General features: G+C 39.2%; 1 protein-coding gene across 1 annotated transcript in view; it reads left to right on the top strand.

Annotated features, from left to right (window-relative positions):
- Positions 1-23,290, top strand: part of LOC126416669 (transportin-3) — a 210,051-nt gene that overhangs the window by 177,045 nt on the left and 9,716 nt on the right. The window contains exons 15-16 of the mRNA XM_050084469.1: positions 13,347-13,503; positions 14,345-14,512. Coding sequence (XP_049940426.1) covers positions 13,347-13,503; positions 14,345-14,512 — 325 coding nt within the window. The remainder of the gene's footprint in view (positions 1-13,346; positions 13,504-14,344; positions 14,513-23,290) is intronic.

The raw sequence follows: 23,290 nt of genomic DNA on the forward strand, positions 1-23,290 counted from the left end.
GCTGTTCGCTCTGCCACTTTTCTGAATCTGTGACCTTGCCATTTTTCTCACTTGTCTACAACTAGCTATTAAGCTCCATCTCTTCTTTACCTCTCTCTACTTCTCTAGTAGCTTGCAGAGATGAAAGTCATACAATGAAAACTCTGGGCTGTATGTCTGCGGTTTCAAGATCTGTTTATTTTGTGCATAGTACTTCAATTTGTGCTGTTGTGGAAAGCTTCTGGCGATTACTTACCAGCTCAATAATTTCTTGTAACTGCATGGAGATAATTGTTTTGTCATGTTTCTGGGCATTTGTAAGAATGTTTTTATCCTTTAACTGGTTCTTAAATACGTTGCTAAAAATCTCTTGTAATTTTAACGTCTTTCAAATAGGTGAGTGGGCCTGTTTCTTTATATGTTTGCATTCTTGCTTTAAGATAAGACCACTACTGCCAGAACACACAACAAAAGGTAGGATTTCATTGCTAAACGGCATCAGGAGTCACCATTTCTTACCAATCTGTAACAGTTATCTTTGGCACTTACTGTTGTCTGTACACAACAGCCGTCTTCTACTGCATGACCACTGGCTCACACACATCATTATGTGCAAAGAGCTCAGATTTTTTGCTTATTCCTACAAAAATTATGTTTGGTACCCTTTCTGAGATTATGTGGCTAGAACTTTTATTTGAGCATTGCTTACAACCTAGGAGACATTTCGCTAAAAGTCTTGTCTAACTTTGCTCTCAAATGACAGGTTTAATGTTTGTGTCCATTGCTTTGGGTAATGAGTTCTTAAGAATGTAAGTTTCCTCATTGATAAGCACCTTGTGAAGTTGCACTAGAGGCAATACCTTGTGGGTGAAGTGCATGTTGTGGATTAGTTTCTTTGAGGAGTTTATGAGAAAGAAACCCTGCCAATAGGAAAGAGATCAAGACTGAAACTTTGAATTTAGTTGTGTTGCACACACAGATGAATGAGTTGGTAGTGCCTCACTTGGGAAAGGTCACTGTTTTAAGTTCCAGTCCATCACTAAGTTTTAATTGTGCAGCAAGTTTCTATTATAATAATAATAATAACAATAACAATTCTTACTTATTTGTCCATGGTAACTTATATCAAAGACTCAGCATGTTTTGTGTCTTTAGAACAATATCACCATACCATAAATATAAATAATGTGTATAATGAGTAGCACATTATATATTGTTATGTAAATATCTGCTGCCACTGATTTACTATATACAAAAATAGCACTATAAATAATGGGGTTCAGAAAATTTTGAGTGATTATAACCATCTTTTAATTAACAACTGCTCTGCTCTTAAAAAGATTTCCATGGAGTTGCGTTATACTGTTCGGCAACTTGTTACAGAACTATCTTCCATCAGGAAGTAGGCTGTGGTCTGTAGCTCCTTTATTTCTCAAAATAATTTAATTAGATAGATAAATCCAATATCTATTATATCTGTCCAATTAAATAATTTTGTCAAAATTGATTGTTTTTGTTCTTTTATTTCTCATTAATCTTTGATAATCTCATCTGGCTCATGCTCTATGATGATGAATGTCTCTATTCATTGTGTTTATTTTTTAATTCTCTTTTACAAACATAATTATTTTAAGGGCATACACAGGTTACATACAGTCAGTAAATTATACTTGATGAAATCAGTACAGGATTGATATTTGCCATTATTAGAAATTATTCTGTGTACAGTCTTCTGAAACCTGAATATCCTATACAGGTAGACTGTGAGAACCTCAGTGCAAATTTCAGTCCAGTATCTCAAATGTGGGCAGGCTAAAGTATATATATTTTAGGACAGGGTAAGTTGTTATATTTGTTTTAGTGAGTCAGTAGCCAATTACAGAGGTAGCTGACATGCTCTCTCTACAGAAGATTTTCGCCTAGTAAAATGCCTAGAAATTTATTTTTATCTGGTGTTTCAGCTGCAGAAGTGATTTGCTAATTGTGTCCACATGAGATTGATTATAGTTTAGCAAGAATTACATCACAACTGTCTTCTGTGTGTACACACTCTAGCTCAAGAAAGGATTTATTCCAAATCCTAGATCTCCTTTACTCCTAAGATATTTATTCAGTATTGGATATTCTGTGATGTGGCCAAAGCTCTCTTTATTGTTTCAAAATGCTGCTATTTGTTCAGTACAACCTCAGATAATAAATGATGCGTTGTCAGCATAGTTCACAAACATCAAATTTTATGGCAGTGTTACGTCATTAATATATTATACAAAGAACAAAAATGGCCCAAGAATACATCCCTATGGGACTCCACAGGTGAGAGTCCTGTCTTGATTTTCCCGTCATTCTTATAGCATAGTTTAGCACATTGTCTTGCAGAAGTAAGAACTTTTGAAATTTAGTACCACACCTCTTATGCCATGAGTTCCTAATTTGGATTCACGTACTAATGGTTCACAGAATCAAAGATCTTAGACAAATCTAAAAGAGTCTCAATGATTTTTGAGCAAGTCGTGGAGATAAAGAGTTCCATGCACTGTCCAGCTAGTGGCCACTATCAAGTTTCATCAGATTTTATGAATTATTTAATAATGGATTCCCAAAATGCTGTTGCTGTGGTCAGAATTGTTTTTGTAAATTCCAGCCTTTTACAATAAGAGATTGTCCTTCAATGATCTCAGAAGGCCTTCTATCTTAGATGGTGGGTGGAAAACCATCTGAAATTTACAAAATGTTGCCAACAAAAGAAAGATAAGCTAAAGATTTAGCCAGCATGTTCTCCTCTTTATCCACTTCTTGATCCCTGGTTTCAACTGATTGAGCCCTGTTAATCTGCCAGATAGAATTTTCATTTTCTCTGAACACTGCCTTTAGGTGGGCAAGTCTTTTAGGCAGTTACCTAGATCTGAGACCATGTGAGCTCTGTGTGCAAGTGTGTTAAGCACATGCATAGTTTGCATCGGGTATGACAAGTAGACACTTGTAATTACAAATTGTATGAGTTTACTTACTATAAGCTGATTGCCAGAGAGCCATTGTTTTTCTGGCTAACCAAGACATCCAAGAAAGGCAGACAACATCTTTCTCTATTTCCATAGTGAACTGGATGTTGTTATGAATGGAGTTGAGGTGTAGTAGAAACTCCACTGATTTATCTTCTCCATGAGGCCACATATGAAAGTTTTGTCCACATAATTCCAAAACACAGTTGGTTTAAAGGCAGCTGATTCGGTTGTTCTCTCCTTGAAATCCTCTATAAAAAGGTTGTCTACCAATTTGGATATTGTACTCAGCAGATTAACAGGGCTCTATCAGTTAAAACCAAGAGCCAAGAACTGCATAAAGAGAGAACTTGCCAGCAAAATCTTTAGCTTATCTTCCCTTTATTGGTAATGTTTTGTTTAAGGTAGCAATGGAGTATGATAAAACAATTATTCTGATCGCAGAAACATCATCTTGTGACTCCATTATTAAAGAATCTGTGGAAATACTACTGTTGGAAAATCAGATAAACTGTGATAATACCTACCAGTTGGACAGGGTATGTAACAGTACCATCTCCATGATTTGCTCTAATCAGTGATGACACAGTACATCCATGACAGTACTGAGTGGCAACCCAGAGGACAGCTTGAGTTCAGTAGTCCCACCAGCGAGGGCACTGCTGCTAGGTACTGTGATCCACCTGCCAACTTGATTCTGACGCATATTCTGAATATTCACTGCGCTCTGTATGTTGTGTAGGGGAGGACATTTTCATCAGTCTTCCATGGCTCCCTGAGGATGACTGGCAGGTGGCAAGTTGAAATATTGTAAAATATATTGAATGACTACTGGCTGCATGCCTGAAATTAGTTTGAACATTCAATTCTCTGGGAAACTTTTGAAATTCACATTTATCTTCCTTCCATCATTTCTTCTTGCTCCCCTCCCCTCACCTCTCCCCATCCGACAATTTATTCCTCATTACATCCCACTGTTTTCCATTTAAGTTAGATTGAAAGTTCTATGCATACAGACTCTCACTGTTTTATCAGCAGTTTCTCCTCTTTCCCTGCAATACGTTCTGCACCCTACGTCACAACTATCCTCCTGTTTGTGGGTGCAGGTGCAGGTATGAATGTGGGTGTGGGTTCTGACACCCATATGAATACTCAGTTTGCATAACAAATTTACCGGAACCACTCGCCAAGATTGTCAACTACACTACCCAAATACCAGTGAAGTGTACCGCATCTTACGTACCTGTAAAAATGCATCACTTAGCATGATGAGAAATTCCAGAAATAATAGGTTTCTGAACCATGAAAGAAAATACAGAGAGATGTACAAGAAATTCGTATGTGCTTCAACAATGTTTCATGGTACACAGAGGGTTTTTCAGAAGTGATAGTCAGTATTCAGGGGTATGACAGGATGATCATTTGAAACAAAACATGAAGTAAACGTGGGCTCTAAAACACATACCTTAAGAGCTATGAGCAATTCTTGATCTTCAATATGTGAAACAAATCTCTTCTAGTGCAGGATCTTCGCTTCCCATATATTGGGAAGTAGTAGTATGGACCAAAACAAGGGGGAAAAAATCCAGTAAATATTTGTTCCAAAGTAGTGAAGAGCTCATAGCTCATAAGGTGTGCATTTTAGAGTAAATTTTTACTGAACTTTTTTTCTTGTTTTGGGCCATACTACTACCACTTCCCAAAATATGGAAAGCAAAGAGCTAGCAGTAGAAGAGATTTGTTTCATAGTATCGAAGATCAGGAATTGCTCATAGCTCTTAAGGTATGCATTTTAGAGCCCATGTTTACTTGACTTTTTTGTTTCAAATGATCATTCCTGTCATGTCCCTGAATATTGACCGTCACTTCTGAAACACCCTATATACACTCCTGGAAATTGAAATAAGAACACCGTGAATTCATTGTCCCAGGAAGGGGAAACTTTATTGACACATTCCTGGGGTCAGGTACATCACATGATCACACTGACAGAACCACAGGCACATAGACACAGGCAACAGAGCATGCACAATGTCGGCACTAGTACAGTGTATATCCACCTTTCGCAGCAATGCAGGCTGCTATTCTCCCATGGAGACGATCGTAGAGATGCTGGATGTAGTCCTGTGGAACGGCTTGCCATGCCATTTCCACCTGGCGCCTCAGTTGGACCAGCGTTCGTGCTGGACGTGCAGACCGCGTGAGACGACGCTTCATCCAGTCCCAAACATGCTCAATGGGGGACAGATCCGGAGATCTTGCTGGCCAGGGTAGTTGACTTACACCTTCTAGAGCGCGTTGGGTGGCACGGGATACATGCGGACGTGCATTGTCCTGTTGGAACAGCAAGTTCCCTTGCCGGTCTAGGAATGGTAGAACGATGGGTTCGATGACGGTTTGGATGTACCGTGCACTATTCAGTGTCCCCTCGACGATCACCAGTGGTGTACGGCCAGTGTAGGAGATCGCTCCCCACACCATGATGCCGGGTGTTGGCCCTGTGTGCCTCGGTCGTATGCAGTCCTGATTGTGGCGCTCACCTGCACGGCGCCAAACACGCATACGACCATCATTGGCACCAAGGCAGAAGCGACTCTCATCGCTGAAGACGACACGTCTCCATTCGTCCCTCCATTCACGCCTGTCGCGACACCACTGGAGGCGGGCTGCACAATGTTGGGGCGTGAGCGGAAGACGGCCTAACGGTGTGCGGGACCGTAGCCCAGCTTCATGGAGACGGTTACGAATGGTCCTCGCCGATACCCCAGGAGCAACAGTGTCCCTAATTTGCTGGGAAGTGGCGGTGCCGTCCCCTACGGCACTGCGTAGGATCCTACGGTCTTGGCGTGCATCCGTGCGTCGCTGCGGTCCGGTCCCAGGTCGACGGGCACGTGCACCTTCCGCCTACCACTGGCGACAACATCGATGTACTGTGGAGACCTCACGCCCCACGTGTTGAGCAATTCGGCGGTACGTCCACCCGGCCTCCCGCATGCCCACTATACGCCCTCGCTCAAAGTCCGTCAACTGCACATACGGTTCACGTCCACGCTGTCGCGGCATGCTACCAGTGTTAAAGACTGCGATGGAGCTCCGTATGCCACGGCAAACTGGCTGACACTGATGGCGGCGGTGCACAAATGCTGCGCAGCTAGCGCCATTCGACGGCCAACAACGCGGTTCCTGGTGTGTCCGCTGTGCCGTGCGTGTGATCATTGCTTGTACAGCCCTCTCGCAGTGTCCGGAGCAAGTATGGTGGGTCTGACACACCGGTGTCAATGTGTTCTTTTTTCCATTTCCAGGAGTGTATTATCCGTACCAATAATTCATGAGTAAAAGGGACCACTCACTACATAGCAGATGTGTTGAGTTGTCAACGGGCACATAAAATGGAATGAAAGCTTTGCTAGCTTTTGGACGAATCCTTCAATGAACTAAGAATAATACATATACTGTGTACATGTGTAGGTTGGGTGTGTGGCAGAATATCACTTAATGAGGGGTAGGGAGGATTGGGGCTAGGATATCTGTCATTTCTGGGCATGATGATTAGATAGTAGAAGCCCTGGTAAAGGACTGTAGCATCTCAACTGTGCCCTTCGTAAGGATTCCTACTGTCTACAGTCATGGCTGAAAATGAGGGACATTCTAAACCACCTAAAGTAGTATTCTGCCACCCACTCGCCCTACGGAACATCCTGATTCATCCCTTGCCATAAAAATCATATCCCTGTGCAAGACCTGCCCAATTCATGTACCCTGAATTTCCTACTACAGTCCACTCTCAGGCTTGTCTTAGCACATCGGAGGCAGGGCTACCTATGAAAGCAGGCATGTCGTATACCAGCTCTGCTCTAAACAGCATTTTATGTTGGCGTTATCAGCAACCAGCTGTCCACCAGAATGAATGGGCACTGGCAAACTGTGGTCAAGAGCGGAGTTGATCTCCCAGGGATGGAACATGCTGTTGAGCACAACATTTGCAAGTTCCACACTGCTGAGCACACACACTTGAGTTCAGTGGCTGCTTCATAACTAGTGCCATCTTGACCTTCCCCAGAACCAGCTTTCCTGAGCTATGCAGATAAGAGTTATCCTTGCAACACATCCTTCTTTCTGTAATCTCCTGGCTTCATTTGTGACTAACCCACTGCACCCACACACTCTACCCGACAGTTTCTCCCTCGTTTGTACTGTCACTCCTACTGTCTGTCTCTCCCACATCTCTATCCCACTCATCTCCTGCCTTCTTCTGAGGTGTTGACTACCCCTTTCCCACTCTCCCTGTATTTCTCCATCTACTACTCCCCCCCTTCCTCCCAACATAACCCCTCCCCCAAGTGTACCTCCCAAACTCTAGTCACAGCTAGAACAGTGCAACTGCATGTGCGCACATATGCTTGGGTTCACATGCATGCATTTTTTGGCCATGAACTGTAGCTCACTAAAGGATTTGTGTGAAAGCTACCAAAGCTTTAATTTTGTGTGCCTGTCGACAACTCAGGGCTTCTACTGTTAAGTGAGTGGTATCCTTTACCCCTAAATTATTTTCATTCTGCCAAAACTTTTCTTACCTTATTTCTATTATCCATATAATTTATTTACATGTTGATTATTAGCACACTTGTTATTTAAAGGATCTATGGAAACTTTCAAGGATGTCAACAACTTGTGACAGAACGGAAGAAAAAGTAAGACCAAACACAAATAATATGTGGATATTACTCTTACATAAACCTCTGTTCCCTTGTAAACACAACAAAAACTAATAGTCCTGCTTAAATAGCAGTAGAATCTTAGTATATATGTAATAACTGTTAACATAGCATGTCATTTATGTTACTGATACATTGGAAAATGTAAAGTACACACATCAACTAAAAGAAACCTGTGAACAGCAATTCAATCACTGATGACAACAAGCCTAAATAATTTATTGGAAATATGCCATACACAGACATAAACTGCCCTTTATTGTTATTTATTTTTCTGTTAGCACATATAATGTAAGTTAGAAATTAAATTACATAATCTGTTACATAAACAACTGAATCGACATCTTTGGATATTAAGCACATTGCCAGTGACAAAAACATAATGTCCACAATTAATATGCTGATTAAAACTATCATACATATAATGTTACTGGCAAACATCTTTGGGATGGCAAGTTAAATTGTATGAAAATGTAGTACTCACATTAAGTAATACAAAGCACTATGCATTAGAGATAAATGTAGTGTGAAAGAGATGTTGTCTTCTGTAACGCTGTTGCTGCTGATCATAGGTACTTGCCCAAAGTTACAGTTGAAGCCAGGAATGGTGCGTGCTGCTATAACTCTCCAAACTGCCACATTACCCCCATGGGTGTCATTGGGTTTGGTACCCTTCCATTCCCCATTCATGAAGGACATTTTGGAGATTTAGGTTTGGAGCTGCAGAGGTTGGGTTTGAAGATGTGGGTGTCAAAGAGTCTTCCAGAATGTTTGCCAATGTTCACAAATGTTTCATTATCCTGTTGTGTTGGGGATATCTTCCAGCTCAGAATGGTGTAATTCTGTAGATCAGTCTACTTTTGGAAGTCGAGTAGAGCAGATCAAGGAAAAGTGAAAGTTATAGCAAGTGCAATAAATTTAAAGTGAATTCTTTAAAGTGTTGAACGTGTTTTAAGTGGAATTTTAATGGGTATAGAAATATTAAAGTTTAACGGTATGCCAAAACATAAACATAAAAAAGGTGGAGATCTTGCCAGTTGTGAATTTAAAAGAAGGAAACAGAAAGAACAGCAAGGAAAAGAAACAGATGAGAAGAAGGAAGTCCATTCATCTTGATAATAGAAGAGAGTGAATATGTTGAAAGAAAACTTAACAAGTTAAGGATGAGATTAAATTAGAGAAAAGGGCTGAATGAGACAGTCAGCAAGCAAGAAACTGCTCAAGAAAGAAGAAGACAAAATTAACTAATTAGTATTAACAATGACTGAAGTTCCTAAAAGACATTGATTGTAAGAATATGAACGAAATAATAAGTGTACAAGAAGTGCAAAGCAGAAAAAGTAGATATTACAGTTTGGCAGGTGAGGTATTCTATTATGATCTCGCTAAAGGGTGCAACAAATGCAAACGCATTGATACTACAAAAATAGATAATGTATGTCACTTGGGTGGTGCAAAGAAATGCATTAGAGAAAAGCCAGGAAAGTGTTGCAAGAGGGACAAAAATTGATTAGCAGCATTAGAAACTCCTCTGCTAGAATTATTTCGTTATGTAACTAGTATTTTACATTGTAGGAAATACTGCAACCAGCCACATTTTCAATGACTTTATTGTATATTATATGTTTCTGGCCTGAGCTCATCACTGGATGGTAACATTAGTTTCTTTGCAAGTTTTACATTTGCATCTTAAAATATAATGAAGTTTTTGTGATTACATATTTTTTACACTCATATATGCTCTATACATTGTACTTACTTGATGAAAAGCCCTCCTTTACATATTATAAGACACAGTTTTGATTTTCTTTTACAGTCCATCCTGATCAATGAACTGAAATAAATACAAGATGGTAGATATATTTGTTTACATCAACTGCTGATTTGGTGTGACAAAGAAAGTGATATGTGTACAGATATGGCACACTTGTCAATTACTTCAAAGCTACTGCTTTATAGTACTGATAATTTTATGCAGTTAGACATTTAATTATTTAGGTTTTTATAGATGATGCTAATGGCCAATCAAGATTTTTATTTTTGCCAGTTAATTATTATTTCTGACATTTTAAGTTACAGGAGTTGTAGTTGTATGAAATTTTGGTGGTACATTTGGTTTTTCAATTGTAGTTGATCATTGCTATCAGGTTTATTGAAGTTGTATATTTCTAATTCCTCAAACAAAGTCATCTGTACTCTGTTTCTAGCAAAATGTAATATCTTTAAGTTTTCTTCGATCCTTATCTCTGTGTTTCTGTGTTGGGCCAAAAATGATATATATAATGTAAAACTGTGTAATCAAAAACTTTATTATGTTTTAGGACAAAATTTTAAAACTTGCAAAGAAGTCAATGTTAACATCTGATGATGCGTTCAGGCTTGAAACTAGTCATGGTACAATAAAATTATTCGAAAAAAATTGTGGCTGGTTGCAGTATTTCCTACAGTGCAATTTACAAAAACAGCTGTGGTGTTCTCTAACCAAAATAGATAAAATAAAGTGGTAACTTGTATTGTCGATTACTTAAATGGATATAAAAGAATTTTTTAGTGTGAAATGCTAGAATTTTAATGATTTTATTAATGTTTATTTTTTTATAGTTTTTCTCGGGGGAAAAAATGAAAATAATGATCAAGTGGAGTGGGTATTTTTTAGCTAAAATACATGTCACATTTCCATTACTTATAAGCTACAGAGTATCACTTGTTCAAGGTATTCTGAATAATTTAACTTCAAACATTTTGGTATTGCTTAACTGTGTCTACTGTCTACACAGTATTGATAAGGAAACACTTGCAGTAATGCTTAACTCTTCGACTGCTGTTAACAAGTTTACACGTCGTGCTGCCTGCTGTGTCCTGGGTGCTACTGTTGAGTTCAGTCACAGCCGCCAGTTTTCCCCTTAGTGCAGTTGATGAGCTAAGTCGCACCCATTTGGCAGCTCCTTAGCGCAGATGCGTATAGACGAACTGCTGCCTGAGTGCTGATGACGAGATAAGTTGCACAGCAGACTTTCTGCCCCATATCTCAGTAGCCTTTCGCAGTTCTGGCCGCCAGCTTGTCATCAGATTCTTTGTCAGTTGTGAGCCTAGATTTCACACTGCAGTTCGCTGTTCATTGAAATTTACATCAGTGTTCTTCGCATCCTGTATTTTACAAAGAAAATGCCAAGACGTTGTGGGTGCATTGAGGAAGACATCGTGGAGATTATCACTAGGAACAACAGTGATAATGAACTACTTGATTTTGATAAAAGTGATAGCTCTTCCATAGACGCGAAAGCTTTAGTCATAAACTGTCCATGTCAGCAGGTGTGTCAGTTCATTCTCACATTTCAGCAAGAGATGTTAGTTGTTATGAATCTGAAGAATCGGAAAGTGATAGACAAACACCTATGAAGATATCACGCCTTAGTGATAAATTTGACTGGAAAGAAAATGATTATCAGCCAGTTAATCTCTCATTTGATGATATGCTATTGGGATGTGTGTGTCAAATAGGGAATGGGCCAAGTATTTTGTCAGTTTTCATGTTATTCTTTACAGAAGAACTGTTGAAATATGAAATATATAGCTGATGAAACGATTCGGTTTTATTTATTCACCAAGAGAAACCACAAAGCAGTGTAGATTATAACTTGAATTTGGTAGTGATTGACCCTTCTGATACAGTGCTTAGCTCTGCTGAATGTATACAGAAAACAATGAAGTGGTATAAGCTATTCTTTTCTCATGTTCTCGATCTGTGTGTTTTAAATGCTCATATCCTACACAGGTCATAAAATGCCGATAGCGGAGTTTCATCTGTCGCTAGTAAGGGAAAACACATGCATCAGAGCACAGAAAAGCTGCCAGGGGAAGGTGTCCTGATAAAAATCCTCTAAGGTTTGTGGGAGGGCGTTTTCCAAACATCAAGGACATTTTCCAAACATTATAACAAGTGAGCATTCCAAGAAAATTATGCTAACACGTAGATGCTGGAACAAATACAAGAACGCTATCAGAAAGAAACTTTGAAAACAAAAACAAAATTATAAAAAAGTAAAAAAAAAAAAAAAAAAAAAAAATATTAAGTTCACCAGTGCCAGTCCAAACCCGAATGGAAAATATATTCATGAAGTGTAAAAGGAATTCCTAAATTTACAGTTCATAACTTTGAATCTTTTGAAATGTGAATTTAATGTGCTAACAACAAGACAGAGATTTCACAGCTTTCAAATGTTGGAAAATCTGTTGAGTACTTACATGCAACAAGAAAAAAGATCTGTGGCAGACAATCAATCACTTCCGGTGATTACAAATTGTAACAGCACTGACTACTATCTGCAAAGAATGGCTGCATCTATGCCTGGATGGAGAAATTTCCAAACACGCCACAAAACAAATTTAACAGAGTGAAGCAAAATTGTTCTTACCATTGCTCACAGTAAATTTCGATGTTATAGTGCAATATGAAAGATTATCCGTATGTTGCTTTCTCCTATAAACAATGTAATACGACATTTTGAACAACAAAAACAACATACAGTAATCTGTGGCTTAATTTATTCGTTTTTCAGGTAGTACAGTGAGGAACCCATAGAGAAATGCGCATGTTATAAACAGGTATGCAAGAAAGAACAGTAAACAATTGAAGTAAATCTAACGAATCACATCACTTTCATCATAAGCTACAAAAATCGTGTAAACAAAACAAACTACTTAGTGTTAGAAAGTAGTTTGAAGGATTTGGTTTGATTCTGCAGTAGTTCATTTTCAGAGAAACTATGTAGTGAGAGAATTTGTTCTGTATCAGCTGTGAGAGGGCAGAGTGCTTCATCTGGAGTCACAGTCACTCCAGAAACATTCAGCACAGGGCGAGTGGGGCAGGGCGAGCTGCTCTGACCTCAGCGGCGGCTCAAAGAACAGGCACTTAGCAAAGGTAGCTGGATTATGCCACGGGCCTCAGCATGTTAAGCAGATGGTGTGCCTCCAGCAATCAAAGGGTTAAATATTGATGCAGAGAAGTTCCCTACTGGTCTTTATTGACTGGCTGAAGCGTATTACTCATGTGTCTCAGTTGTAATGTGTAGTCTATGGATCTAAATGCCTTTGGTTCAATTCCCTGTCAATCCTAGGCCTTTCCTCTGTCAGTTTTCATCTCTGACAATGCTGGTTAATGTAAAAAAAAAATGGTGAGATGCCCATGTTAAACCATAGGCCTCCCTGCAACAGGCAGACTAAGTCAGATCAAAGATCGTAGGAAGGCAACAGTATACTGCTTTTAATAGGATGATGCACAGTAAAGCACTGTGGTTCTCAAACCAACCGCTTTGTTGATGACAGCTTTATTTTATTTTATTCTTTTATGAATTTTCCTTGTCCTTCCTCCATCGCTTTCCCCTCTCTGTTTTGTCTAGTTCCTCACTACAACATTCACAATGAAGACAAGCCCATTTGTTTTAAGCTTTTCCATATTATCATGTATTTGAATTGCTCTCATGAAAGATCACTTTGGCTGTGAAAAATATGTATATATGCCAGTGTAGTGCTGAATCATTATTAAACTGACACACGGGGCTATTAGTTGAAAAATATAATTTCTGTGAATATGGAGTGCTTTTGACATGTACAACTTTTTCAGTAACAGTTTGTTCCACATTTTACATTACAGGTTCTTACAGAGAGCACCAGTGGCATTTCTGCAAAGTGCAGCATTGACTTCTATTTTACAATGTGCATTACTTGCATGCACTTTAGATCATAGAGATGCCAATGCATCAGTAATGAAGTTTTTTTATGATCTGATACACTCAGGAAGAGCTCGAGAGGTAAGAGACAGTGAAATATTTATTGAAGTTTAAAGGGTAAATGAGATCTACAGATGCCAACTGTTTTCATATCAAGTTATTTATAACGGAAATATTGTCCTTTATTTCCACATCAAGTCTGATACCTGTTTGAGTTGAATGATATCCTGTTCCAAAAAGGCTGTGTCACACAGGCCATGTTGCCATGATAGTGTATAATATGTAGCACATTCCACATAGGTTTCTCAAAAATGAAAAGAGGTTCTCACAAATAGAACAGTGCATATTTGTGCACATGTTTACATTTACATGACGAGTGAAATACATCGTGAATCCAAAATTTTTGAAGAATGGTGTTGAACTCTGTACACAGAATGCTTTTTAGCTATTGTTTTTATTTGTGCGAAACCTGTTTCTGTTTTTAACAAACTTGTGTGGAATGTGCTGCATATTACCCACTATGATGTCAACATGTCATGTGTGATGCAGTCATAATGAAACAGGACATATAACAAGTTTTTAGAAGCTCAGAGGATGAGAGTCTTCAATTTGAAACCGGTCATCAAGAATAAATGGTACTGAATGAGATCTTGATTATTAAAGCTCATCGATAATATATGCAGATCGCTCAGCTCTGTCTCTAATTATGAGAAATTTCAATCTTTATTGAATGTTAGCCATCAAGTATACAATTACAGCCCCCATCCCCACCCATCTTTGTGTGTCTCGTTTTTTGTTGATATCAAGGCCAACCATAATGTCCATTGACATTCGCTAATCTTAGGTGACATCTTTGTTCCATGCAATGTGCTTTGTTTTTGTAAATGCTGTGATGTAAGAACACTTATTGTTTGGTTTACAGGAGGAAGCAGATTTCAAAATACGAAAAAGTCTTGTTGAAGGTATCATCCGTGAACATGGACAGACTCTCATTAGTAATTTAATCCATGCTTGTGTCTTCTACTTGCATTCCTACATGCTCTCTGATGTTGCTGATGTTATCATGGAATTAATGCATAGTGACAGAACTGTAAGTATGAATGTTTTTGAATGTTTTTAATGCATTACCTTAATCATTTACTTACATAAAATACACACAACCACCCAAAAGCAAGACTCGTATTCCATGACCACGGTAGTGTCTGTTCCGGTGCCTGTGTTGTGAATGTCTGTGTTTGTAAATGTGTGTACCTGTGCTAGAAAATGAGCTATTGCCCAAAAGCTTGTGTGAATGCTGTTTTCTGTTAAAGAGTTTCTGTGCTCCACACATTGATCTGTTGTATGGGAGTTGATTCTTTCCATTGTTTCACATAATGTTCCAGCCAGGTATTTCAGTTATTGTTATTCATTTGCTTTGTTGTTCCTAATTTTTGCCATATTATTTATAGCAGCTGCTAACTTCAGTGCTGGTTTGTTCTGGTGTTTTCCAGTAACAATCTATAATTTTGGCAATATGGTCACTAGTTTACTGACATAATATAGGGCAGGGGCGTACCCAGCGAACACCCCCCCCCCCCCCCCCAAAGATATTCGCAGTTTTTCGCTAGTTTACTGTTTTATTTAATAAGAAATGCTGCATGTTTTCTCAGATCGTTCAAGTGCATTCTTGTATTTAAAATGTTTATCAAAAGCAGTTTTTCACTGGTTTACTGTTTTATTTAATAAGAAGTGCTGTATGTTGTCTCGAGTCCTTGTTTCCTGAGACTAGTATGACCTGCCCCCCTCCTCAGTTCTGATCCAGGGTATGCCCTTGATACAGGGTGTACATAAAGTCTGGAAACACTTTCAGTTATTTATTGCACAAGAACCAAACGTTGTACAGATATCATACATATTTCATTTTGAAGAGAAACCCTAAAAGATTCCCCCCCCCCAAATGTATATACTGCCACAGCATAGTTTGGTAATTTGCCGATAGTCAGCGTTAGTCACAAACATGATGAGTTCAGGTACGGAGCGAGCTTTCTGTGTGTTGGAGTTCAACAAAAACACCAGATCGCACTCTGTGTTACTTTTTTCCGGAACACATTAAAGATCTGGTGTATGTACTGCCTCTACCACATGATATAGCAGAGCTCTGGGAGAGAATATGGGAAGCAACTGCCACAGTCGACAAGCCATGCTGGGATGGGTATGGTAAGAATTTGATTACCATATTGACATCTGGCGGGTCACTCATGGTTCACATATCGAATGTTTGTAGAAACAACTTTCAGAGCTTCTCTTCAAAATGCAAAATGAATGACACCTGTAAATTGTTTAGTTCTTGTGCAATGAATAATTAAAATTGTTCCTGGACTTTATGTACACCCTGTATATATTATGTATTCATACCACCTTCCCCCTTTAATGGCGGACTTTGTAAGCAGTGGGAGGTAGTGTTTTATAAATCTTGCTAACTAGCCTACAAAAGACTTTCATTTCAAGAATGTCTGCTTGTGCACTTCCAAGCAAGCTGCTTTGTGCACCTCATTTTACCTGCTTCATCTCTTTGGGATCAATATTAAGAGGGCTGAAGAGTATTTGTAGTTCCTGCTCAGAATGACAATTATTCTCTCTTCAGATAATGGCATTTTTAAGTGTATAAAGTAACTCCGCAAATAGGTCCAATTAACCATTCAGTGTCAGTCAGTCATTGTGTGTTTCTTCGGATTTTGTTGTATTATGAAAGGGCAAGGGACCATCAAACCACACTCCCAACTTTTGTCAGTATTCGACCTTGGGCCCCATACTTTTTAATCCTCAGTTGGCCTCAAATGATGTCCACTCCTCCCACCAAAGAATATTTCAATCTGTTCTTAGAAAGTGTGATTGACCACTGCCCTCTAAATGACCATGGAGTAGAAATTCGAGGAAGTATAATACAGTGTTTCAGGTTTGCAGGTAACAATGCCCTTAACCCTTTGGCTGCTGCAGCCATGTCGAGCGCGCCGTTGAGGCATCCTAAACCTGTTACCTGTGCTAATGGCTTTCCCCACAGACTGTTGCCTGCAGCTGAGCTCACCACTTGGCCGATCACGCCCTGAGGTGCTGAATATTTCTCGAGCCAGGGCATTCGCAGCTGTCTCGCCTTCGAAGTGTGATCACTGACACACAATGTATCTCGATACTTTTTCCGTGGCTTTGAATCTGCAGATGAATTACTGGACACACATGATGTGCATTGAAACTGTGGATGTTGCTAAGAATCACTGTAATAAACAATATGTAGAATTAATTATTGTTAGCTTTGCCATCTTAAGCTTACTGCAATTAATGAAAATGAATTTCACATCAGACGCGTTTTGCTTTTATTTACAAAGCATCTTCTGTATTCACTGGTTTTCCTGTTTCATGTTTACATGCTTTGCACACCACTGCCTTCCCTGTCTTCATTAGCGGAGGTTGACAGCTAAAGACAATGTATTTGTACACATATAGCTGGCAGTCTTTTTTGCCATTTCCATAAGTGAAGTGAGCTAGTGCCAATGCAGCGGAAGACAAAGCTGCCAACTTCAAAAAAAGCTGCCAGCTATATGTATACAAAGACGTTGTCTTTAGATGTCAACCTCCGCTAATGAAGAGAGGAAAAGTATTGGTGTGCAAAGGATGTAAACTTGAAGCAAGAACACCAATGACCACAGAAGATGCTTTGTAAATAAAAGTGAAACGTGTCTAGTGTGAAATTCTTCTTCATTAATTGCAGTAAGATTAAGATGGCAAAGCTAACAATAATTAATTGTTAGATCTGCTGCAGAAGATGGCCATGCAAACAAATGTGATGATTGTTTAAATCAGCAATGTAGTACTACACTTGTTTTAATTTTACGTTTAACGTATGTAATAGATTTAATGGCATCTGAGAAATGCAGTTTGTGTTTTTGAGAGTGCAGTAACACTTTTGTAAAATGGCTTCAAAGTCAGAAATCCTAAGTGTTGGAGTATCTTTTACACCCTCTGAATATATTTTCCATCTTCCTTTTTAATCTGGGCTTTGTAGGCACTGGTGATGTTAAAAACATATTTCTTGTTTTTATTTTATTTTGTATACAATTTTTGTATTTTTCATAATTTTTATTTCCTTTTTGTTGTCATTTACTTTTAGAAAATTATCAATGTCTTTTCTCTTCTGAGTGATTATAGATGGTTAATAATTTTGTTTAGTGTGACAGGCCTCAAAACATGGCACTACACTCAGTGGGCTGTAGAATGCTCTACATTCGTTTCTCGTTTCTCAGCGCACTTTCTGCTTCAAGCATACTGCACACCAACGCATTTGCGTACGTTTCTTCGAGTTTTCCATCTCGGTGGCCTTTGGAAAATGCCTCTCAGTAAATCTTAGAGGATTCTCATTCCAGAGCATCTTCCTCTGCCAGCTTTCCTCCATTCTTTTGCATAAGCTTCAACAAGCTCTCTTACAAGATGCAAATGAAATTCCACTAGTTGCATTTTTCGGCCGGTTACTACTCTGTGGAGAGCATGGGCATTTAAAATGCACAGATCCACTACTTGGAAAAAGAACTTTTTGTACCACTGGACAGACTTTCGTTCTGATTGCACTGAACTCAGCAGCATGTCACAGCAGTCAACAGCACCCGTACTCTTGTTGTAGTCTGCAACACATTGTGGTTTCCGTAATCTTTCACCTGTCTTTCTGTTTGTCTTTTCCATTTCAACAATTTCTGCAGTATTACAGGTGGTCAGCATTCACACATGTCTTTTGTCACACCATTTCATCGCAAGGATTGTGTTAGTGGGCATAAACTGTATTTCTCCTTGTTTTAGTTCCGTAATTTTGGCATGTTGCATCTGTTTTTGCAAATAGTACCAGATGTGTTTCTTCCATGGTTATGAAGCCAGAGGAACAGGTCTTGGTTTGAATACCAATTATCGACATAGAGCATATGTCCCCTTCCTAAAAATGGTTTCATCAATGTTGTTACTATGTCGCCACTTTTGCCCAGATTGTGGAAGTCAAGTTCAGTATTTGTGGCCGTGTAAACAATGAAATCCAGGACATAACCCGTCTGGCAGTTGCATAGCACAAATGTTTTTATTCCAAACCTACTTCTTCTGGAGGGTTGCAGAGCTTTTGGTACGGACGAAATGTGCTGCAAAATGTTGTGCAAATTTCATCAACAATATACCTAATTTTAAATATCCTGTCTCCTTATTGCTGACAGAGTTATCACGGAAGTGAAGCATTCTTAAAATTAACAGAAAACGGTCCCTGGACACAGCAGTGTTCAAGAGTATGTCTGTGGACCAATAGTCACTGATTTTCAGCTTTTTCACACGAACTATTAGCATACAAACAGCGACAAAGGAATGCAGTTCCTCAAAACCTGTTTCTTTCCGTTTGGACAAACGAGAATGCTCTGATTCTGGTGTATTTTCTTTCGTATATATAAAAAATCTGTTGGTTTCATCTGTTACAAATTTCATCAGTTCTTCTGTTAAAAATGTCAGGAAATATAACAAAACACTCGAATCTGGCCCTAAACCACACTTGTGCCCAGAAGGTGAAGCATCAAACGCATGCATAAGTGGACAAAAATCACTTTTCTTCCAGTAAAACGTGTCACTAAAGCGAGCTCTTTCCACTGGCACTTCATTATCACTCTCAGGCCCATCAGATTCTGAATGATATCCCTCCCTTGTTGACAGATGCATTGTTCCAGCTGAAGTACTCGGCACAGGACTGTTAATTCAAGATTCAGTCAAAGAATAATCACTATCATCGCTGTCAAAAACTTTATTCTCACTGTTGCTTCTAGTGAGAATTTCGATGATTTCTTCACCTGTACAACCATGACTGCATGCCATTTTCTTCTCATAACGTTAACAGCATCAACAGTCAATAAAAGTGTAGACGAAAACTGCAGCACAAGAATACAGCATCAAACACTCACGAGACTTCAACTGTGCCGGCGGAACGCTGAACAGCTACTAAGCGCTCGGCATGAATATACGACTGGGCGCGTTAACGCTGCCAGAGGCCACAGGGGAAGAAGCGGCAGTGCGTATCAACATGTCAGGAGGTCACAGGTGCCACTAAGGCGGTATGCATAGACACGTTCAGAGTACCGGGTAGACACATTCAGAGCACACAGGGACAGGTAAAAAGGCACGCGTTAACACATCCAGAGCAGTTAAAGGGTTAAATCAACAGATGAAAAAGTATTACAGGATGTAGTGGATTCCATTCAAGCTAAAGGAAGGAGTTACAGACTGAAAATCAAAACAACAAAAACAAAAGTAGTGGCCCTAGCAGGAAATAAAATGGTGAAGATAATGCAAAATCAAGGAATATTAGAACATGGGCAAAGCTTTAAATACCTAGTAAGCAGAATAGAAAGTGACTGGATGAAGACCACAGAAATTAAAACCGAAAAGCAATGGCAGAGAGGCCCTTTTGTAAGAAAAGGGGAGCTTCCTGCAGTAGTGCAGACAAATATTTGAAGAAAAGTCTAATAAAATGTTTCAAAAGGTGTATCCTGTGTGTTGCTGAAATGTTGACAGCGAGGAAGAAAGATAGAACTAGGCTTTTTTGGTGGAGGCTGCAAAGAAAAAGTTGGATGGCTAGATTGAAAAATGAGGTGGTGCTGAGAAGAGTGGGAGTGCAGAGAGGATTACTGAATGTAATAAAAAGAAGGAAAAGAAACTGGATTGGGCATATTAAAAAAGAAGAGGCTAAGAAGCTAATAAAAACAGCCTTAAATAGTTATGTGGAAGGGAAGGAGAGATTTCAGATCCTGGATATGTACAGGACCGCAGCACATACAGCGACATTACAAAGGAAGCAATGGACCTCAGGAAATAGAAGCACAAACAACCTGCCTGCATAGCAGAAAACTGATGTCAGTACAACAATAATTAGACAAAGGTAGATATTCATAATCAATTGTTTCTCACTAGGGTACCAAAGAATTAATAGTGGCATAAAGAAAGCATCAACCGAAACAAAAGTCTGATGATGCACTGTCGGAGGGAAATCTCTTGAGACAAAAAAAGGGGTAAAAAAAAGTAGTATAACGAGTGACATCACTTATTATATACTGAAAATGTAAAATAAAGCACATGGGTCACATGGAAATTGTGTGTCCATCCCCTGACAACCTTTTGGTCAATATTACGTTCATGTAAAATTTTCTTCTCCTTCTTCGTTGTAAAATGCCTCCATAGCAAAACGGTTAGTTTCACTACCTTCAGTGCGGAAGGATTTGTGTTTAATTCCTGGTACCTCCTCAGATTTTTTCTGAGGTAGGGAGGCATGGAGTGGCGTCCATTCAGACCCAAGGCGCCGAATAAGGAGCTGCTTGGACATAAAAGCAGTGGCGTCATCAAGATTCATCTTTTGGCAATAACGGCTGAAGGGATTGACGATATGCTGATCGCATGTCCCACAATCATAAATTGTTCCTCTTGCTGCCTTGTAGGCAGTAGTTGGCCATTTGCAGCAGGTCTAAGACTGAAACCTTGAGCGATGGTCATATTTATGTATCTTTGGTGTATTTCCCAAAGTAGTGAAGCCTTGAGAAGTAGTTGCCATGATGTTTTCCCCCTCCTCCTCTCTTTTCTTTATTGTGAGTTTGGAATAGCAAGCAATTACTGCAACCCTGTCTTTCACACATTCTAATGAGACTTTGCTTCTTCATTTGCCTCTTCCAACATAAATTGGGCAACAGTTGTCTAAGACAGCAGCACTATCAGAACAACTGAATAGACATTCTCAGTGCTAGGGATGAGAATTTGTTTGTGGACAGGGGTCAATTACTTTGTGCAACCTCTATATGTTTGCACAAGGTTGATACTTTGTTGAGAGCTAACTAGGTATTGGTGCTATTTTTACTGCCGAAATTTTCCTTAAAGGAAACTACATCATTTCAGAAAAGTCTGAGATTGTGACTAATGCTATCTGTAAAGCCATTAACATGAAGAGCAATGATCCTGTTACACACTGCTGGGACACACAAGACATTTCTTCAGTGTCTGTAGATGACTCCTTCATCTAGGATAATGTGCTGTGTCCAGCCTGTCATGAGAATTTTGATCCAGGAACAAATGTGTTCAAGTATTGTACAGATATATACAGTGATAGCCAGAACATTATAACCACTGATTTACTATTGACACAAACCCATCCAGGTGATAGCAGCATCACCTGTTGAGGAATGACTGCTAGTCAGACACATGCGTGGTGCATATAGTATCATTGAGCATGCTGTCTGTGTGTAGAATGGGCAAGGTGCAGTATCGATTTAAGTTTGACCGAGGGCAGATTGTGATGGCCCAGAGGTTCATCACAAACATTTTGGAAACTGCATGACTTGTCTGGTGTTCGAGGAGTGGTGTGCTGGGTATCTTCAACAAGTAGCGAAACCAAGGGGAAGCCACATCCAGACATCATGGGGTTGAGCGGCCGCCTGTGAGTACAGGTGTCAACATCGTATTTTGGGCAGACTGGTGAAATAGGACAGGCCACAAACTGTGACCGAACTAATGTCAGACTTTAATGCTGGGCAGAGTACAAGTATGTCTGAACGCACAGTGTACCAGACACTGTTGAATGTCACAATATACCTTCAACATACAATTGTCAGTTGAGAGGCTGTTGTAACTATATTTCATATTAGTTCTATCTTCAAAGGTGACTGCTGCCTCCTATAACTTGATTAATCTTGCTGTGTGAGGATTTGGTGGACTCTAAATTCCAAAACCAGCAACTGGACAGCATTGTCACTCTTGTATTAGTTAAATTCTATTCATGCCTCTTTGACTGCTGTGGAGTTTGACAGTGGAACATTGTTTAAATTGGATAGCAAGTCTGCATGTTACGCTTGGACCAGCAAAACAAAGAAGTTACCTTTTGAGCACAGAAGGGGCAATGTTGAGCACAGAAGGGGCAATACCATCAATTCCCCATTAACTATGCATGACATATGGCTGTGGTATTGGCAGCTGTGTGTTTCATATTGAAAGCATTCATTGTGTTCCCCACAAATGTACAGTTTTGAGGTTCGTTTGCAAGGCTTATAACTGTCTTAACACTGTGCTAAACACTTCTGCTGCTAGCTCAACATGTTCTGTATCTTATAGTAAACACACCACACAAAGAAACAAAACTTTTAAATGGCAATAATAATGTTTGGCCTTGTACAAACATCAACCCATGTGAGATTGGCTTTCTGTGACAGAGAAGAGTTTGACTGTGTAACATGTTTCGATGAGCATTGTACTTAAGGATGTCAAGACAAAATTTCTATGGGCTCTATTTTGTAAACATCTTACAGGAGGTCCAGGCTGCAGGTAAATGATATGCAACATGACTTAACTGAAACATTGTACATTTTTAAGGTCACTCACCTTAACTTTTGACCTTGAATATCTCAATAGATGTCTTCTTTTAAACTGATGATAAAATTTTACACAGAAACAAGGACCAGTGGCTGAACCATCTACATTAAAACACTTGGGAACTACAAACCTGTATAACTCCTCAGATGAATTGGATACATCTATAGCCTCAAATATTGCTATAGTTACATTAAATTACAGTCTGGCATACTTTGGGATTTCCCTGGTGAAAAATGTGAAATTGGGGGGAAACATACAGTAAATGGATATACAGTTTGGGAGAGAATGCAGAGGCTGAAATAAATGTGGGATCTGAAATCTTCATGCAGTTGAAAGAGCACCATAAGCAGTGATAAGATCCAAATATTGGCACTTCTTCTGAAATATTGCAGCATTTGAAGGACTGAAAATTAATTTGGTGCCTCAAACTATTTAGTGCAAAAAGCAAAACAATTAGTTACAGAATGTGGTA

This window comes from Schistocerca serialis, chromosome 8 (assembly GCF_023864345.2).
Source record: "Schistocerca serialis cubense isolate TAMUIC-IGC-003099 chromosome 8, iqSchSeri2.2, whole genome shotgun sequence".
Taxonomy (NCBI): Eukaryota; Metazoa; Arthropoda; class Insecta; order Orthoptera; family Acrididae; genus Schistocerca; species Schistocerca serialis.